This window comes from Myiozetetes cayanensis, unplaced genomic scaffold (assembly GCF_022539395.1).
Source record: "Myiozetetes cayanensis isolate MyiCay16 unplaced genomic scaffold, myiCay2020 scf27, whole genome shotgun sequence".
Taxonomy (NCBI): Eukaryota; Metazoa; Chordata; class Aves; order Passeriformes; family Tyrannidae; genus Myiozetetes; species Myiozetetes cayanensis.
The window spans coordinates 7,698,717-7,715,891 of record NW_026087488.1 but is presented as its reverse complement, the minus strand read 5'-3'; the positions used below and the strand labels follow the sequence as shown (position 1 = coordinate 7,715,891).

The 17,175-nt window shown below is 49.5% G+C and overlaps 1 protein-coding gene across 3 annotated transcripts in view; it reads right to left on the bottom strand.

Moving 5' to 3' along the window:
* Nucleotides 1-17,175, bottom strand: part of LOC126643540 (sphingosine-1-phosphate transporter SPNS2-like) — a 122,759-nt gene that overhangs the window by 13,164 nt on the left and 92,420 nt on the right. Inside the window, exons 10-12 of one of the 3 annotated variants that reach the window (XR_007629763.1) lie at nucleotides 13,223-13,321; nucleotides 2,409-2,572; nucleotides 1,761-1,843 (exon numbers count right to left, since the gene is read on the bottom strand). Coding sequence is in view for 2 of the 3 variants with exons in the window: in XM_050321963.1 (XP_050177920.1) it covers nucleotides 2,409-2,572; nucleotides 13,223-13,321 (263 nt within the window). In the remaining variant the exon portion in view is untranslated. The remainder of the gene's footprint in view (nucleotides 1-1,760; nucleotides 1,844-2,408; nucleotides 2,573-13,222; nucleotides 13,322-17,175) is intronic. The other 2 variants (XM_050321963.1, XM_050321964.1) reach the window with 2 other exon arrangements.

Sequence of the window (17,175 nt, the reverse complement as noted above, 5' to 3'; positions counted from 1 at the left end):
GCATGGAGCTACCAACAAATAAACCCTGCCCCATAAACACTGAGAACACTGAGAGAACCTGTCAGCAGTGGCAGCCAGGACCCAGTTCAGCACCGACCCCGCTGCAGCTGAGTACCCCCCAGAGTGTCCAGCCTGACTTCTCTTAACCTGAATGAAGCTGCTCTTTCCAGGAACCTCTCTGCAGGATGCCAGGGTATTTTTAACATGGGAGTGGGCACATCCCAGAAACAGCGCACGAGGAGTCACTGGAGGGAAATTATCTCGTTAACTGTTGTTTATGACAGTTGTTCTCGGTTTGTAACACGTAAGATCTGTGGCTGAATAATACAAAATTCATAAACAAATATGAGTCAGACCAGTAAGGAAAGGGAAAGATGCTGAAAGAGAGCAACAAAACCAGGTCTGACACCTGCACATGTTTCTTCAGAGAGTGGAGCAGGGGCTGTTTGGGAGGTTGGTGGGCTTTGGACATGAACAGAGCACAACCAAAGCTACTCAGGGTAGACAGCAACAGAGAAACAAACCCTTCTGTGCAGGAGCAAGCAGAGCTGTGGGCTGTGATCTCCCTCCCAACAGTAACACCACTGCAAAGCTGGGGTTTTGGTCTAACAATTGTGTAAGACACACCAGCACTGGCACCCTGTGAGTGACCAGCCTGTGACCTGCAGTGCCTCCTGAGCAACACAAAGCCCCCTTCCTTGAGAACTCCACTGGAGTGAGACCAGCTGGATACCACGGTGCCTTGGCCAACAGAGAGGCCCATGTGGGCTTGATATGCTGATATAAAGATGGGAGTGATGTGGAACTCATCAGCACCTGAAATCCTGAGCCCCTCCTTCACCACCTGAGGTGCTGCTCGTGCCCTGCTGGCCACGCACGTGGTGCAGAGGGACACACAGCTCCACCACAGTTAAAGGTGGAACGAGCACTCTCCTCTCTGAACACAGTGAAGACAAACACTGAAGCTTTCCTAAGAGCAGGTAAGCACCCAGAAACTCATGTCCATCCTGCCATGTGCCCAGGTGGTCAATGCCTGGACTCGCATGTGCACAAACACAGAAACAGGGAGGCAGATGGAGAGTCTTCCCATCTTCCTGCCTCATGTCTTCTCCAAAGATTTTGCTGTAACATTTACCTCTTTTTTCTCTTAGGAAGTCCTTCCTAACATCTAATCTCCAACTTCCCTTCCTGCCATTTAAAGCCCTTTCTCTGCAGATAACAAATCAGGCACACACGCGTCACGTCCCCACAGCCACGCTGAGGTTCAGCTCTGCAGGACTTCACCTCCTTACCAGATGAGGTCTTGTTCTTCCACAATGTTTAAGCATCTCATTATAGGGGAATGTACATATTTAAAGGCACCAGGATGCAGAAAACTTCTCCTTCCTCTGGTGTTTATGTGTGATAGTAAAAGGAAGGTGGAACTGCTCTTACAGGGCCACAGCACCATCTGTGGCACTGCTTCCAAATCCCTTGCATCCATCTGATAGGAAAGTGTGAGCCAGAAGGCATCACCCAAACTGTTCACACACTTATGTCAACCTCCAAACACCTTATTTTGCTCCCAGTTGTACTGTGCCCACAAAGAGTGATATTCCAGGGCCCCTCTCCTTAAGGTACACCAAGGCTCCCATTCTCCAGGGGGGGAAAGGCAAAGGCAACTTACAGTCAGCAGCAGACTAATCACCTACCCACCATACTCAGCATGCCATTGCACACAGTAACTCTTATTTTTTGACAATTATGAGAAAGAGACTAACCCCAGGAGTTTGTATGTCATGTGGAAGCGTCTTCCGAATTACTGTAGTTGCCAACCGTGAGTTGATCCGAATCGGTTTCTTTACTGAAAAACAGTAGCTTGTTTTTACAGGCTGCAGGGAGGGACTGGGAAAGCCTCTTGATCACAGCGCCCCTCGAGCACGCAGGACCCCACACACAGCTTTGCTTCCTTCTGGCCTCACGTTCCTGCCTGCTGGAGGTTGGTGAGCAGGGCACGGGGCACGGAGACGCGGGTGCCACGTGGAGCACCAAGCTCTGGGGGGCATCTCCTGCTCCTCACCTCGCAGCACAACGGTTCCAGCACAGCAGCCCCTCACCACGGGTGGCCTGGGCTGTGCCATGCTCAGGCAAGGGTGAAAGGGGCCTGCCTGTGCCCCCCAGGGCTGTGCTCCCCTCCAGGCCACACGGCCAACCACTGAGGTCCACCAGAGCAGAAGCGTGGAAAGGATGCCCAGCCAGCACCACCCAAGCCCCTGTGCCTCGTGCAGCCTCATGCTGAGCCCAGGACCTCACACAACCCCACATCCTTTACCCAGGGGGACAGAGGCCAGGGAAAGAGTCCAAGCATAACGTTCAGGAGAGAGAACAGGCTGTGGGAGCTCCCCGTGGGCAATGGCCAGGTTACTCACTGTTGTTCAGCTTTGGCTCGGTCACTGAGGAAGAACAGGGCCGTGGCCAGGAAGAACATCCCTCCCAGGACGACGACGAAGGGGCAGAGCATGAGGGCGTAACCCAGGCTGAGGAACTCCCACACCGGGGACTCCTTTGTGCTTTGTCGAATCAGGTCTGAGATCTAGGGGAGAGGGGCACGAGAATGAGTCACTCAGATGGAAAAGAGACACGGGGACAGTGGAGGGAACACGGTGCCCCAAACACCCGCCCACCCACGGCGTGCCTGAGGTTTGGAAGGGAGCAGTGTGTTCGGCAAGAGCTCAGTGTCCCCTGCCCACTCCAGCCCTCCACGCTGGAGCCAGGGCAGCTCGTGCTGGGAGCAGCTTGGCAGGGGTTCTGCCCTCCCTGTCGCTCTTCTGGTTGATCCATTATTGTCCCCACAGCCCTCTCATGCTCTCCTGGGCTGCAGCAGTGGCTGCATCTGTGGGTGCCCAGCCTTGGGGGTGCCGGCAGGGCCACGCTGGCATTGAGAGAGTGATCAATCTCCTGCCACTCCTATCAAGTCCTGCTCACCCCCACACCTGACCTACCTTTGGGCAAGAGGAGGTATTAATTTGCATTTCTGTGCACTGAGTGGGAAGGGGGCAATGTTTCCCACAAAATAAAAACCCAGAGATCCCATCTGATTTGCAGAAACGGAACTTGACCATTTGGGGGTTTTGTGCCCATGTCTGGGGTGTGGGGCTCATTCCCTCCTCCAGCCTCCCAAGCCTGAAGTGTGTGTGTGTGTGTGCAAGATGTGGCTCTGCCCAGGGCTCAGACACACGGGGTCACTCACACCAAAGAACCACACACCACCAAATTTATGAGCTGAGGGAACCTGCCCCTTCCAACAGCCAAAAACCATAACTACATGGAAGTGAACAAAAATTTGCACCTACACAAAGGAGCAGTGACACACAATGGCATTATTTACTTCGTTATGAAACGCTTTTGCTAAAACACAGCAAAATTTAATGCCCATCTGTAGCTAAACCCATCACATTTTAATATTTACTGTCCAGCCAACAGCTTCGCTCTCCATAAATCCCACAGGGTGGGAGCAGCAGCTGGGGTGGGTCTCAAGGCACTGGGTATTTAAATGTCCAGCTCTGTTTTTATCCATGACCTTTTGTGAAGGCAGAAACGCCAGTTTATACCAAAAGACTGCAGGGAATTTGCAACATAAAATCCTGCTGCTGTGCACACACGCAGATCAGCTCCAGAAATAGTCAGGGCTTGTGCAGCAACTTCCAAATTGCCACATTACTGGGGATGGGAAAGGTGGGGTCAGACACAACCCACACAAGCAAGCTCTGACATTCAAGGCTTAAATCTTGACAGTCAAGTGAGGAAATGTCACATGCAGGAGAAATCACCGATTCACAGCCCTGCAGCCACCTGGGAGGTGAATGTGTGTGGGGAGAGGCCTCAGCACAGGCCAAGCACAACAGAAGGTCACAGAAGGACGATGCTCACGGGGACAATCAGGTCACTGAGTGTGTTTGAGCAGGGAGACCCTGGAGCATTGGTGGTCCCTGGGTTGACACCCCTCTTACAGCTCCTCCTGGCTGGAGAGATAGATGGAAAGGAGGAGCAGCCTGATGCTGCAGGTGACAGCACTGGGACAAAGCTAAGGAGGAGTTCCTGTCCCCTCAAAGAGAAGAAAAGCAAGAGTGTTGCAAACAAGTCTCGTGTGAGAAATGATGGTTACAGTGTCCTTAGACTGAAGCCAAGTAACAGCGGCCATCAGTCTGGGAGATTTATTAAAAACCTGCAACAGGACTTGGATGTGAAAAGAAAGCACCCAGAGGAAAGTAGCAGAGTGTGCTCTGCACCCAGGAGACAGGGACATCAGCTGGTCATTAATTCCCTTTTGGATCCAGACACCTTAATTCCCAACATTTCCCTTACTCTTCATTATGAACCAGAATTTGGCACCAAGTCAGCCTCTCTGTCAGGCTGCAATAGCTGGAATTGAGGCTATTCTAAGAAATCTAGACATTCTAAACCACTTTTCATTATTGGGAATGGATATAATTATTCTCCAAGAGGACCAGACAATAAATCACTTGACAAATTGACATGATAAATCAGCAGCAGAGGATGAAAAGCCAGGCATGTGCTCCTGCTTGCTTTCCCTTATGGATGACACGGCATTCTAGGCTAAAACCAGCTTTGAAAATGTAAAGTCTCCAACAAGTAAAACTCCCAATGCAGCTTGTCCAGTACTTTTCCTTCCAACACATTATGCTGAGCTTTTACACCAACCAATCATGTTAATATCAAACCTGCTGTATTTTTCATTTTTGACCCAGCACATCCTGTAAGTGCACAGTTTAGGAAAAGCCGTGTTTCCTCCCATCCAAGGGATAATTCTTCCCATCAGGCCAGCTGGGCTTTCTTATGTAGGTTCCACATAATCCCCTCACCCATGGCTGCAACTCTAGAGCTCTACCAGGGCCCACACAGGCGTTTTTGCTGTAAACACTCCCAGCTCTCTGTTGTTTTGTTCCACTGAGTTACAAGCCACCTGCTAAGGCTGGAACTTTGGCACCTCCTTCTCCAGAGGACACGGGACATAATTACAGACGTGGGCTCCAAGAATGACACACCGTTTGCCAAATGCTCTGCTCTGCACTGCCAGCTCTGGGCTTTCCAGACTCCTCACGACGACAGCAGCCCAAGCTGGCCAAGGGTGATTTGGCAAGACCCAAAAGGAGCGTTGTTTTTGGTGTCTTGTCTCCAGTGTGAGGAGCAGATCGCAGGGGCTGCTGCACGGTCGGTGCCAGAGCTGCAGCCTGGAGCCATGTGTGGGATTCCTTCCTTTGTTCTGCCAGCTGGGGGGTGGCAAAAGCTTCAGAAAAACCCACGTTTACCCCGAGGTGTTGGGGTGGGAAATCAAGAAGGGAGTCCTGCTGCTGCTCTGCAGTCTGATCACAGGGCTCTGATGCCAAGCTCTGGATGAAAAGTTCCCCTCCCCTCCCTCGCCGTGCAGATCTCAGACCCAGAGGAATGACTTTGCTAAATCAACTTGAGCCTCATGGCATTCCTGCAGCAGAGCAGGGCTGGTGTGTGCCCAGCCAGCTGGACAGAGCCCAGCCGGACACAGAGCCCACTTCCCGGAGAAGGGACAGAGCAGTGCAGTGGCCACGACCCCAAACCCCAAATCCCTGGCTGTGCCTCCTTCCGAGGGCAGCAGACAATGCAGGGACAAAGGGGAACTTCACTGCTTGCTTGGGAAGCACGTGGGGTGTGGTGTGGAACACGGGACAGGCCATGGATGCGGCAGGAGCCGAGCTGGGCTGAGCCCAGGGAAGGTGTCTGGACTCTGTTCTGTCTGTCCTGAACAGGGTGGGGAAATGAACTGATTTATTAATTAGAACTGATTTATTAATTAGACAGTGGAATGGTAACAACATCTCTGCAATCACCATTTCCTTCCCTCTCATTACCAAGCCAACATCTCAATTCCTCTGCAGTTGCTTGATTTCTCTGACATTGCCACTTGGGCACAAATCCTGCTACATAAAAGGTTATTTCTGGCACAAATACCTGACTTTCATGATTACCAGTCTGATACAAGCCAGGTTCTCCCTGGCTGCTCTCTTCAGTAGAGTTCCCTAACACAGTATTCCCTGTAACCCCACAGTGTCACCACAGTGGTTTGGGGTCCACCCACTCCCAAGTCAGAGATGCATGTGAAAGGTTCCTTTGATTTTTCTTTAAAAAATCTAATATGAATGCAAATGAAGATGAGAAAGCAAAAATAAGGGATTTTATAAAGTAAACAATTTGCTGGGCCTGTGGGGGAGCACAAGCATTTATACTGTGCTAAATGGCATGAGAAACACTTTATAATAGGAGGAAGTAAACCTGATTTTATAATGATATTTGTTCAGACAACTACAGAAAGGGAAAAGCAACTGTGGTGGTCTAAAAGCTATTTCAATTTTAACCTTGGCATGTTTGGATGTTGAATCAAAAAAAAAAAAATAAATCTGTTAATCTTAATTGCATCCTTTTGAGATTGCAAACAGATTTCATACTTGGCTGGTGACAGTATCAATATCCTGCATTAATACTGTGCCCCAGAAGTACCCACAGCAAGGATCTCTGCACTGCTTCCCCCACAGCAGGTTCACGTGGTTGTGCCCTTGTTCCCCTCCCAGGACCACCAGACACACGTGGTGCTGAGAAAGCTGAAGCCCAAAGGCTGCAGCAGGTGAAGATCCTCCACCAGGGGTTCTGCTGCAATGCCAGCACGTGGGCCTGGTACATCTGCAGGGCAGAGCAACATCTGCCTCCTCTGCAGCCCTCTGGAGAGGGTTGTGAGTCTGTTTTCTTGGTGTCTTCCACTGCCTTTCTTCTCCAGGTCTGGTGTGCCCAGGGCTTGTCTGAGTTATCACTGGGTCCCTCCTGTCCCAGCAGGAGATGCCTCAGGAATGTGGAGGAGCTCACATGTGTGGGGATGGGGGTGCCCAAGCCCACACAGAAATGGGTTTGTGGCACAGGACCATGACCTGGGAGCACCTCCTTTAGCAGCATCCCTGTCCCCCCCCTCTCCCTGCAGCACAGGCCCCTTCCCTGGCTGGGTGTCCCAGACACCTCGCTCTGAGAGCCGCTCAGCACCACGAGAACTGTCCCTGCTGGGAGCACACAGGGTCCCTGGCAGCCCAGAGCAACAAACCACTTATTTAATGAGGTTTTTAGTGCACAGGAGGAGTGACAGAGCAGATGGGACAGAGCCTGAAATACTCGAGTGCAACAACGACCTGCTCTGGGTTTCTGGGCTTTTCTCTAATGAGAGACTTTCACATACACTGTGAGTCAAAAATACTGAGAACCTGCACATCTAACCAGAGCCATGGCCATGAGAGGTGCACAGAGCCCTGGAAAAACACCAGAGCAGGCTGTGAACTCTTGGCAAAGAGCGTTTTATAGATGGGAATTCATCTGGGATTTTAGGGCAGACTTGAATCTTGTCTGTTGCTGAGTCATCAGAAGTGGGAAGCTTGTTAGCTCGTTGCAATGAGGAGATAAATCCCACGAGGACTGGTCTCCAGGTGGTTAATTCTCCCCTTATTTTGCAGCTGACAGCCATGTCAAAGATTTGGCCTTTCAGTACACTACAAAAAAGGCTTTTAATTACTCAGCTCAGCCAGGACCAGAGAAATCCTCAACTTAAAGTTACTGCTTGAAGAAACAGGTAATAAGGCTGAGGGGGCAGGGGGGTTCTGTTCCTCCCAGTATTTCCCTGACACAGGCACACCAGCTGTTCAGACTTGCAAGGGCAAGTCCCATTTTACCCACCACAATTCGGGTCCTACACAAGCCCAAATGTGGGGGAAGATCTCCACAGGAGCAGTGATACTATCAGGGCTACACCAACACCTGTCAAGCAGCTGGGACTTGGCAAAGAAAGAACAATAAAAACCATAAATGTGTATCACATTTCATCTACCAGCTCCACCAGATGATGGGAGATGCTGCCTGTACACACTCATGCACACTACAGAGATTAGAACATGCTGCCAAAGGCAACAAGACAAGAGACCTCTGTCCCCTCTTTAAGCCCCCAACAGCAATGGAACATCTCCTGATGGTCCATGAAGCAGAGAGTGATGCCAGGAGAGTATTTTTGACCTCAGGTTCACCTCCCACCCTGCTCTGGCAGGAGACACAGTGCTGTGGAACCACCAGCAAGCACCTGCTGGGCCATATTTGAGGAAGGGCTGCCCAGGTCAGACAGGGACAGAGCACCCAGGCTGCAGCATCACATCCCAACCATCCACTTTATTCCATGCCCTGCTTCTAAGTCAGACAGCAGTGGATCTGAGTCCCAGTGGGCTGTGGCCTGTTTTAATCTAGCAAACTAAACTGGAAAAAAAAATGTTCTTCCAGAGTAAGCATGTCCTACTCTGAAGCAGCCACAGCATTTGAAACCGTAAAATAGGAATTTTAAACCACAGCACATGAATTCTGCTTCCTCAGGTAGGGAAGCCTTTACACATAGAACTGCTTTCTGTACAGATCTATTAGCCTGGTTGGGTAAACACCTGCAAACCAAGTCACCAAAAAGGCTGCCTCAAACTGGGACAAGGTGCTGTGAAATCCGTACCTCCAGTTACAACTTCCATTAAAAAGTGTCTTAATTGCTGCATTTACCACAGTTTTCCTTGGTTGCCCCCAATGAAAAGCTCATCTCCCTGCCCTGATACTCTGCACCAGGGATAATTAACACTGCTCTGCTAACTACTTGCTAAAGGAAGGTCATTAGCATTCTTGCTGCTTAAGTAGCTCATTAGATCTAGTTTATCAACCTGCTCACACGGGAGAGTTGGGGAAGGGAGAAAAGGGAAGGGTGAAAGGCTCCCACAGCCCCGCTGCCCGACTGGAATTCCACCCTGGAGCGGCTGGGGGTGGTGTCCCTCCAGTAACACCGAAACAGCAGGAGCCAGGGAGGTCAGGACAGGTGGGAACCACCATCAGAGGAGCCCAGGGAGCAGCTTTCAGCCCATCAAAAGGTGGAGGAGAGCTGACCTCTGGTGCTTTCAAGCACCCTCCTCACGGGCTGATGTTGCCAGGTGACAAGTGGATACAGAGAGGTTCCTACCCCTAGAGGTGATGGATGGCTGCACAGGGAAGATGAGGGAGAGTTTAAGCAGGCAGGAGAGCCAAGAGCAGCAGGGCAGTGAGGACAGTGCATGCCCACACTGCCCTGGCACGTGTAGAGAGAGCAGTGCCTGCAGGAGGTGCCCCTTTCTCATCACAGCCACGGGCAAGGCGAGGGTGGGAGAGCAAAGCACTGCTGTGCTCAGGTAGGAAGCAAATGACAAATCTGGAGGAAGGGAAAAAAAAAAAAAAAACCCAGGCCACAGCCTCAAAATACAAATCAAACTTTGCCTGTGCTCATTTTTCCTGAAGGAAAAGGGAATGTCAGGCAGTGGAGCAGTGGTGTGAAGGACAATGCAAACCCTGAGCAGGGATGACAGGTTCACCCATGTGCACAGGTGGACACAGGAGCAGGGACTCACTGCCATGTCTTACAGTTGTCTCATTTTAAAGGGCACCAAAGATCTAACCAGAATTAGTAACACAAGGAGCTGGAGCTGAGATGTAGCCTGAGAAGAGTGAGCTGTTTATGTGTGCTGCTGCCTCACTGCACTCGGCTCTTCGAGTCTGAATTGCTGTCCAGGGCATGGGGAGAGCAGCTGAAGGGCTTTATCTGATACTCTACATGAGTGGTGGGATTTGGGGCATTTCCCTTAACTCTTCTGTACACAGTGAGAGCTGTCAAAGACAGAAAAGTCCTAGAGATATTTGGGTGTAATGCCCTGAGCAGGTGAGCTTTCCTCACCCACTACCTCAAGAATAAAGCATGGAGTGACAACTCTGAGCCGTTAAACAGGAACTATTTAAACTCTGCACCTTGGTTATCACAAAGGTCCTGAAAAAAGTTACAGTTCTCTAGGAATAAAAGCTGTCTCCTCTAATGAAATAGCACAGCAATGCCTATTCTTATTTGTGAATGAACAGGCAGTGCTGATTTACAATAACTGATCTCAGGGCTTGGCAGGTAGTAAAGCCTTATGCAAATCACAGCTGCCACCCTAAAGCTGCATTTGCATAACGCCTTTGTAAGTCAGTCTTAAGCCTTTTTACCATAATAAAAAGTTATCAATATTTAAAGAGACATGAAAAATAGCCACACACGTGTGCTTCCTGCCTCTTGGCTTTTGATCACCGATGATGGGGCTTTGGGTGGTTGTAAGGAGCTGCAGTGAGATGTGGGATGGGGGAGGCTACAGACAGTCTGAGTCTGACCTTGAGCTCTCAGGGCACACCCCAGAGTGTGGCAGCAATCACACCCCTGAGGCTGCAGCTGATCAGCACCTTCTGTGCTCCACACGAGGATTTTAAGAGCAGTACAACATTTATTGGCACCCAGCAGAGACCACTGCCTGCCCCAGCTCAGTCCTGCAGGGCCACGGGGATCTGGTTCTTTATGAAGAGCACTCTTAGAGGGAACCTCACTGTGAACTCACCAAACCCATGGAAGATTCCACCCCATGTCAGATCAAACCCCTGATCACTCAGCGAGGGAGCTTCAGATGGATTCTGTGAGCAGTCAGAAGACACAGCAGAGCTGCAGGGTCTTGGGTGAGCCCGAGTGATCAGGAGGCTGTTTCACCCAATCTGAGCCTGTCAGTGCAGTTCACAGACCCACAGAGTGGTTCAGGTTGGAAAAGACCTCAAAGATCATCGAGTCCAACCTATGGCCAAACCCCACCGTGTCAGCCAGACCATGACAATGAGTGCCACCTCCAGTCTGGCCTTGAACCTTCTGCAGCTCCCCTTCAGAACCTGCTCTGGGCCTGCCTGCTGGGAACTCTGCAGCCACAGCACTGGGAGGTGACACCCTCAGGCTGGGGATTCCCACGACTGTGGGAACTGGGTTCCCAAATTTCCCTGGAAGCTGACAGGAGCAGGTTGCTGAGCCCTCACAGACTGCCTTGCAAACGCTGGTCAGAGACCAGGCCCTTTCTGTAACCTGCCCAGGTGAGGTTCTAATCCCTCGGGAAGGTCTCCATCCTGCACTGCAGCTGGACAACTCCAGTGGTTTTTAACACTCCAGCTGATGGCTGGCCTTAGCTCTGCTGGAGGAGTTGGCTGTTTGTCCTGTCACTTGAACAAGGATTTGTTTCCCTGTGCTGTGTGGGAGCTGCACTGCACCTTTCAGTCCTTGTAGCAGAGGGAAGATGAGTCCAGCCAGTGCAGAGGCTGCACAAATGGATGCTGGATCTGCCATGAAACTGCTTCACTCCTGCTCTCCTGCCACACAGACTTGGGCTTGAGGAGTCTCCTCCCAAATCACAGCTGCCCAACAATTACAGCATTAAGAAAGGATAATTCAAAATAATAATTCATGTTTTCCCAGCCTGAAGAAAGCCTAAGGCAGCTAAATTAAATTGGGGTTGTGCATGTTTCAGCCAGGCATCCTTAAGTAACTCACAACTTGCTTGATCTCTGAATACCAGAAGGGCAAGGCACATTATTTCTACAACTGAAGACCTTTTTTTTTTTAATCTATGACACTAAAGAGCCTTAGGCAACTTTCAAGATTAATTGCACTCATTCAGGGTCCTTGGTATTCCTCCTGGACACCCCTTTTTACGTAAGAAAAAGGATGAACGTGTAGCAGAGTCACCTGAGGCAGCCTGGCCTGCCCCAGCCCTGCCCTCATCCCCAGCCTTCAAAGCTCCCTGCCCTGCTTGTTTCATCCTCCTCCTCCACATTCCCCACTCTTCCAGCAATTCCTTTGTTCTTGCCACCTTCAAATAATTTCTAAAATAAGCTCCCTTCTCCCTGGGTACCCAGAACACTGAAGTAAATAAAGAGTAAGCTAAATTGTGCATTTTTAATTCTCTTGAGACATTTCTCCTTCCTTTGGTCTTTTCAGCCTTATCTCTACCTGCCTTTTCACGTGTGTTCCAGGGGGCTACAGAGCAGCTACAGCATTCTGGGGAGCTGCCATTCAGGAGTAAATATTTATATATATTTAAATAGATGTACTCACAAAGTTATATATATATATATATATATAAAAATACATATGTATAGGTGCACACACCAGTGTTGACAGGATGAATCGATGGAGAAATGAGGGTTTTAAAAAACACAAAAAGCCCCCCAGCACCCAGCAGCTGTGTCACACAGTTCTGTCTTCTCAGGTGATGGGACCAGTGAAGATCCCAGTTACACCACTGGAAAACAGCTGCACCCCCCTGAGCATCCCTCAGGGATTTGTGTGGGAGCTGCTGTGGATTTTATAAATGATGATCTGTGACCTCTCATTCTCAAGCCATCAAACTCTGCAGAAGGGAAAAGAAATTTCCAAGCTATATCTAGATTTTTTTTTTCCCTCCTCATTAAATTTCCCAGGCTTTACATTTTCAACTGTGATGCCAGCTTTTGGAGCTGGGTCTTTTGTTGCTGTCTGCACCAGCACAAAGGGGGTACAGGAAGGGAGATTCCCAGACAGACCAAGGCCAACCACTGCAGCAGTCACAGAAGGGAACAACACCCCAGAAGGAACACCAATAAAAACCCCAAACCACACACACATCCACCCTGCCATGGGTTTTACACCATCACTGGCAGGTTCAGGTGGGATCTCACGAAAAGGTTCTTCCCCACAGGGTGGTTGGCACTGAACAGGCTCCCCAGGGCAGTGGGCAAAACCTTCCAGAGCTCAGGGAGTGTTTGGACAGCACTTTTGGGGACAGGGTGGGACTGTTGGGGTGTCCTGTGGATGTTAATGATCCCTGTGGTCCCTTCCACCTCAGGGTATTCTGTAATTCTACCATTAATCATCATACAAACCAGGTCCATAATATCAGCAGGGCAGGACAGCTGCATGTTGCTGTCCATAAGCAGTTATCTGATTTAATTTTAATTTTATCAGATTAACAGTTACACACACACACACACACACATACACACACACACACGACTCTTGTCCACACCACAGAAGCACCACTCTCTCTTTACAGAGCTGTCCATAAGCTTGGTAAGTGCCTGAGGCTAAAAAGATGTAGGAGCTCATGTCTCACCCCCCAGGTTTGAAGTGCAGCACGTCCAACAGTGGCACTGCTCTGCTCCCCTTCCCATCCTGCTCCCGAGCACAGCCCTGCCCAGCAGGGTCTAACCTGGCACTGGAGATGAGCAGTTAGCAAACAGAAACAAAGCCGGGCAGGCAGCCCTGCCAGAGCCTGCTGTGAGCACTTACAAATCCAATGAGATAAGGGCTGCCAGCATCTCCCAGGAGGTGTGAAGTGAAACTCTGCAAGGCCACTGCGGTTGCCCGGCGGGTTGGGATCACCACGTACTGCAGAGGAGGGGAAGAAACAAAAAGAGATGAGGAAAAGTGAAGTTAAGAACCTGCCCAGCTGTCCTGCACTGCTCAGTTTGTACCCAGGGCAGCACAGAGTAAATCAGCTGCCCCAGATGCTGGGGGCAGACAGAGCCACGGCCACTCCACGGCAACAGGGAAGCTCGGATTCCCTCCCTGGCTCTGGAACTCTCCTGATGGCAGGTGCTGAGGGAAGGACTCTGTCCAGTCCTCTCAGCAGCTCTTTGCCCAGGACACACTCTGCTATTGCCCCTCAGCCTGTGTTTTTATAAAGCCTGTATTTTTCTTTGCTGAAAGCTCAGGGTTGCTCAGCACCACCAGCCTTCAAACAAGGACTGAGCTGTAACCTGGGATACTGGGTTTATTCATGTTGTACTGTATATTCATATTGTATTCATGTTGTATATTGTATTTATCTTATAAAGTGATCATTTTGTTTCCTAAACCACCAGCAATCCACGGCAGTGTGAAAGGTCACATCCTCCCTCCCCACTCCTCCTCCAGCCACTTTGTATTTTCCTCAAAAATTTGTGATTCCGCTTGTGAAAAGCGACAAAGTCACATTAGGAAAATTTTCCACATCCAAGACACTGTAGTTTGGTCTCCACTCCTCTAATAGGACATGACACCCTTAGCCAGGTCATGCAGAATCAGTCAGACTACACAGGAGCAGTGGAAAACACAAATTACTTCCCCATGAAGGGAGCAGAGCTCACAGAAAGCAGAGCCCTAATCAGGAAAAGGGATGAAAGATTAAAAAAAGAGGAAAAAAAACCCAAAAAACAACCCCCTGTCCTTAATTTGAAATGACCTTAATTTTATAACACACCTCTAGAAGCAGAAAAAAGGTAATTGTCTCCTGCATAAATTGTGGAAGCAGCTGGCTCAGGACATCTGCATCCAGTCCACAAATCCCGCTTTATAAATTGATCTTGTCTTGATTTAAAGGCTGGAAGTAATGAAGAATTCAATAGGTCTCTAAATCCAAGTGAGCTCTGCTTCTGCCTCTAAGCACTGACTCTCACTGAGCCTTTTCCTGTGACTCTGGAGAGCCGAGTGCCCTGCCAGGAGTGACTCTTGGTCAGCTATTTGTGGACCATGATCCCTCTTTTATTTGTCCACTTTCTTTCTGATGCGCTGCCTTCAGCCTTTCTTTAGAAAGTTGTGCCTTGCCAGGGCTTCAACTCATCCTTGCAATCCTTTCCTGCAGTCATTTATTAATTAAAAGTGACATTTAGGACTGGCCAGGGCTACAGAGAGAGAGGGAGATCCGTTCCCTGAGCAGGAGAGCTCACTCAGGGTGAGCACATTGCAGGGCTCTGACAGCTCCTCCTCGGGAAGGGGAGCTGCCCTGTCTGCAGTGGGAAGGATGAGCCACAAAAAAACCAGCAAGAAAGGAAAGAGCACTGAGAAAATCCACCCTAGAAGAGACCTGCTGCCTGTTTAGAACATCACCCAGCACGGACAATTCCGAGTGACGGGTAAAATTAGATTAAACGCTTTTCCTCAGGGTTTTGCCACGTGCTTCCAGAGGGACCTGCCAGTCCTTTCATCCCTGCTTTGACAAAGCTGCAAATGCACAACTGCTAATGCACTTTGATGCCTTGTATTGAACAGGCCCCCTGTTAAACTCCTGTTGTGCAATAAAAGAGCAAAAGATGTTCAGATGCACAGCAGCCACCCAGCTGGGGGATGTCGGACCCCGTCCTCCTTTTGCATCCAGGAGCTCAGAGAAAGAAATCCCGAGAGGAAAATTAGCTCTAGGCTTTACTGCAGACACAAAAACGTGCTGTGAACGGTAGGAGAGCCCCAAAGTTCACTCTCACTCCCCCCAAAGGGGCAGGAAAATCGGTGCAAACTGCAGAGATCAGACAGAAGAAAAGAGGAATTAAGAGTGAGTTATTGTTGTTCTTCCCACCTGGCCCCAGTTCACACAGGGCCAATGGAGAAATATTCTGGAAAGGCTGTTTGGGAAAAGGCATCTGAGAAGATACAGTGAAATTCTGCCTAATTGAAGAGTCCAGAGCTGTGTGTGCATCTGGGAAACAGGGGATTTTGAACCTAAAGCATTTCTCTTTCTGTAAAGTTTCTGTCAGCAAATCTGGAGAAGAAAGCCTGCCTGGCCCTGTATTATATCAATTTTCTTAGCCAAAGGGCAAAGGAAATGGCACATTCATTAAAAATTTACCATTTCCAGGGAGTGGCAGTGAATTGGTGCCAGCTGAAGGAAGAAATCTGAATGATACCTGTATCATATGTCTGTGTGCACATCTATTGACATATATATATATATACACATAAATAATCACACTTATACATACATTTTGCACATGTAGCTGTATTATGCAGATATAATTTGGCAAGCAGCAGTTTCTAGCAAGTTTTCAGTGTGCTTAGCTGAAGAAGGTATTGATAGCTGAAACAATGTGAAGTGCCAAAACTTATTAAATTTAGCCTGGAATTCAAGAGACAAAGAGCCCACTCAAACCTAAAACCCAGCGTGTGGCAAGCCAATGAATACAAGATTTTTTGTCCTGCTCAAAAAGGATATTGGAAGGAGGAAAAAAAAAGCTTAAACCAGCGTCTCCCCAAGCACCAAAAACACTCCACCCTATCCCTACTTAAAAAGCATTTTATCCTGATGGACAGGAAGCAGTTGGTAGCAAACATTGTCTCCTCTTCTCAGCAGACAGCAGTAAATTACAGCTCTAAATGGGCATTTTGAGACTAAAATAAGACCTAAATTCAAACCATCCATGGCCTGGTTTGGACGTGCCACAGGAGCTGGAGGTGGGAGAGCCACAGCAGCCCGGGCGGAAGCCTTGTGGGATCAGCCTGGCTCAGCCCTCATCCCAGGTTCAGGGACAGGCAGCACACAGGATGGGCAGGGAGGCTGAGCCAGCAGCTTTGGGAACCTCTGCTCTTTAATAAAGGTTCAGAGAGGCCATGGATTGCTGCTGACACCTCCTTCCTGGGAGGGAAGCAGGAAGCTGGTCTGAACTAAGCTAACTGGGAAAGCCAAGGGGGGATCACTCATCTCCCAGAAAAAGGCCACGTGCCAGAGAGGTGAGTTGTGGTGTTTATGTCTAAGGTTTGATAGAAACTCTGCTCTCTAAAGCACTTTCTGGGTCAGGACAATTCATACCCTCAGCACTGAAGGCAAAGGAAACACACACTAACCCTGTTCCAGCCACTGGGAGCAGCCCGGGTGTCCCTGTCGTACCTGTGCTCAGGAAGGGAAAGGCTGGGATCCAGAGAGAGCAGCCTGAGACAAAAACCAGGCAGCCACTGACCAATAAAATACTCTTGAATGAAGTAAAAGGAGGCTGGCCTGGTCTGCAGCTCCCAGTGCACCCCCTCCTGCAGCCCTGGGCTGTTTGGAATGGGCTGTACCCTCATTCCAGGCACTTCTCATCCTGCCTTCACATCTAACTCTGGGCACTGCTGAGTGGAGGCACTGAGAGAAGCACCAGCAAGAGCTTCTGGAAATGCAATTTATCTTCAGCTTTAAAATTAGGGCAGCATTTTGGACTAAATAAATAACTGGGGTTTATTTATAGGGAAGGTAATCAGGACAAAAGCAACATTCCTCCGTGCCCATGGCACAGCTGAGCACCAGTCTGTGCCTGTTTCCAGCCTAAAAGAAAGACTGACTGTACAATGAAACATCACAGCAGCTCCTCCACAGCAGGTCATGACCATTTAAAAAGGACTAATGCTTTAAAAGAAAACAGAAATATGCAGAGAAATTTTGTGTTGCATGAATGTCAGGACCGTGCATAAACCAGGGGATGGTTTTTCTCAGCAAAGACCTAAAGAGGTTGTGATTG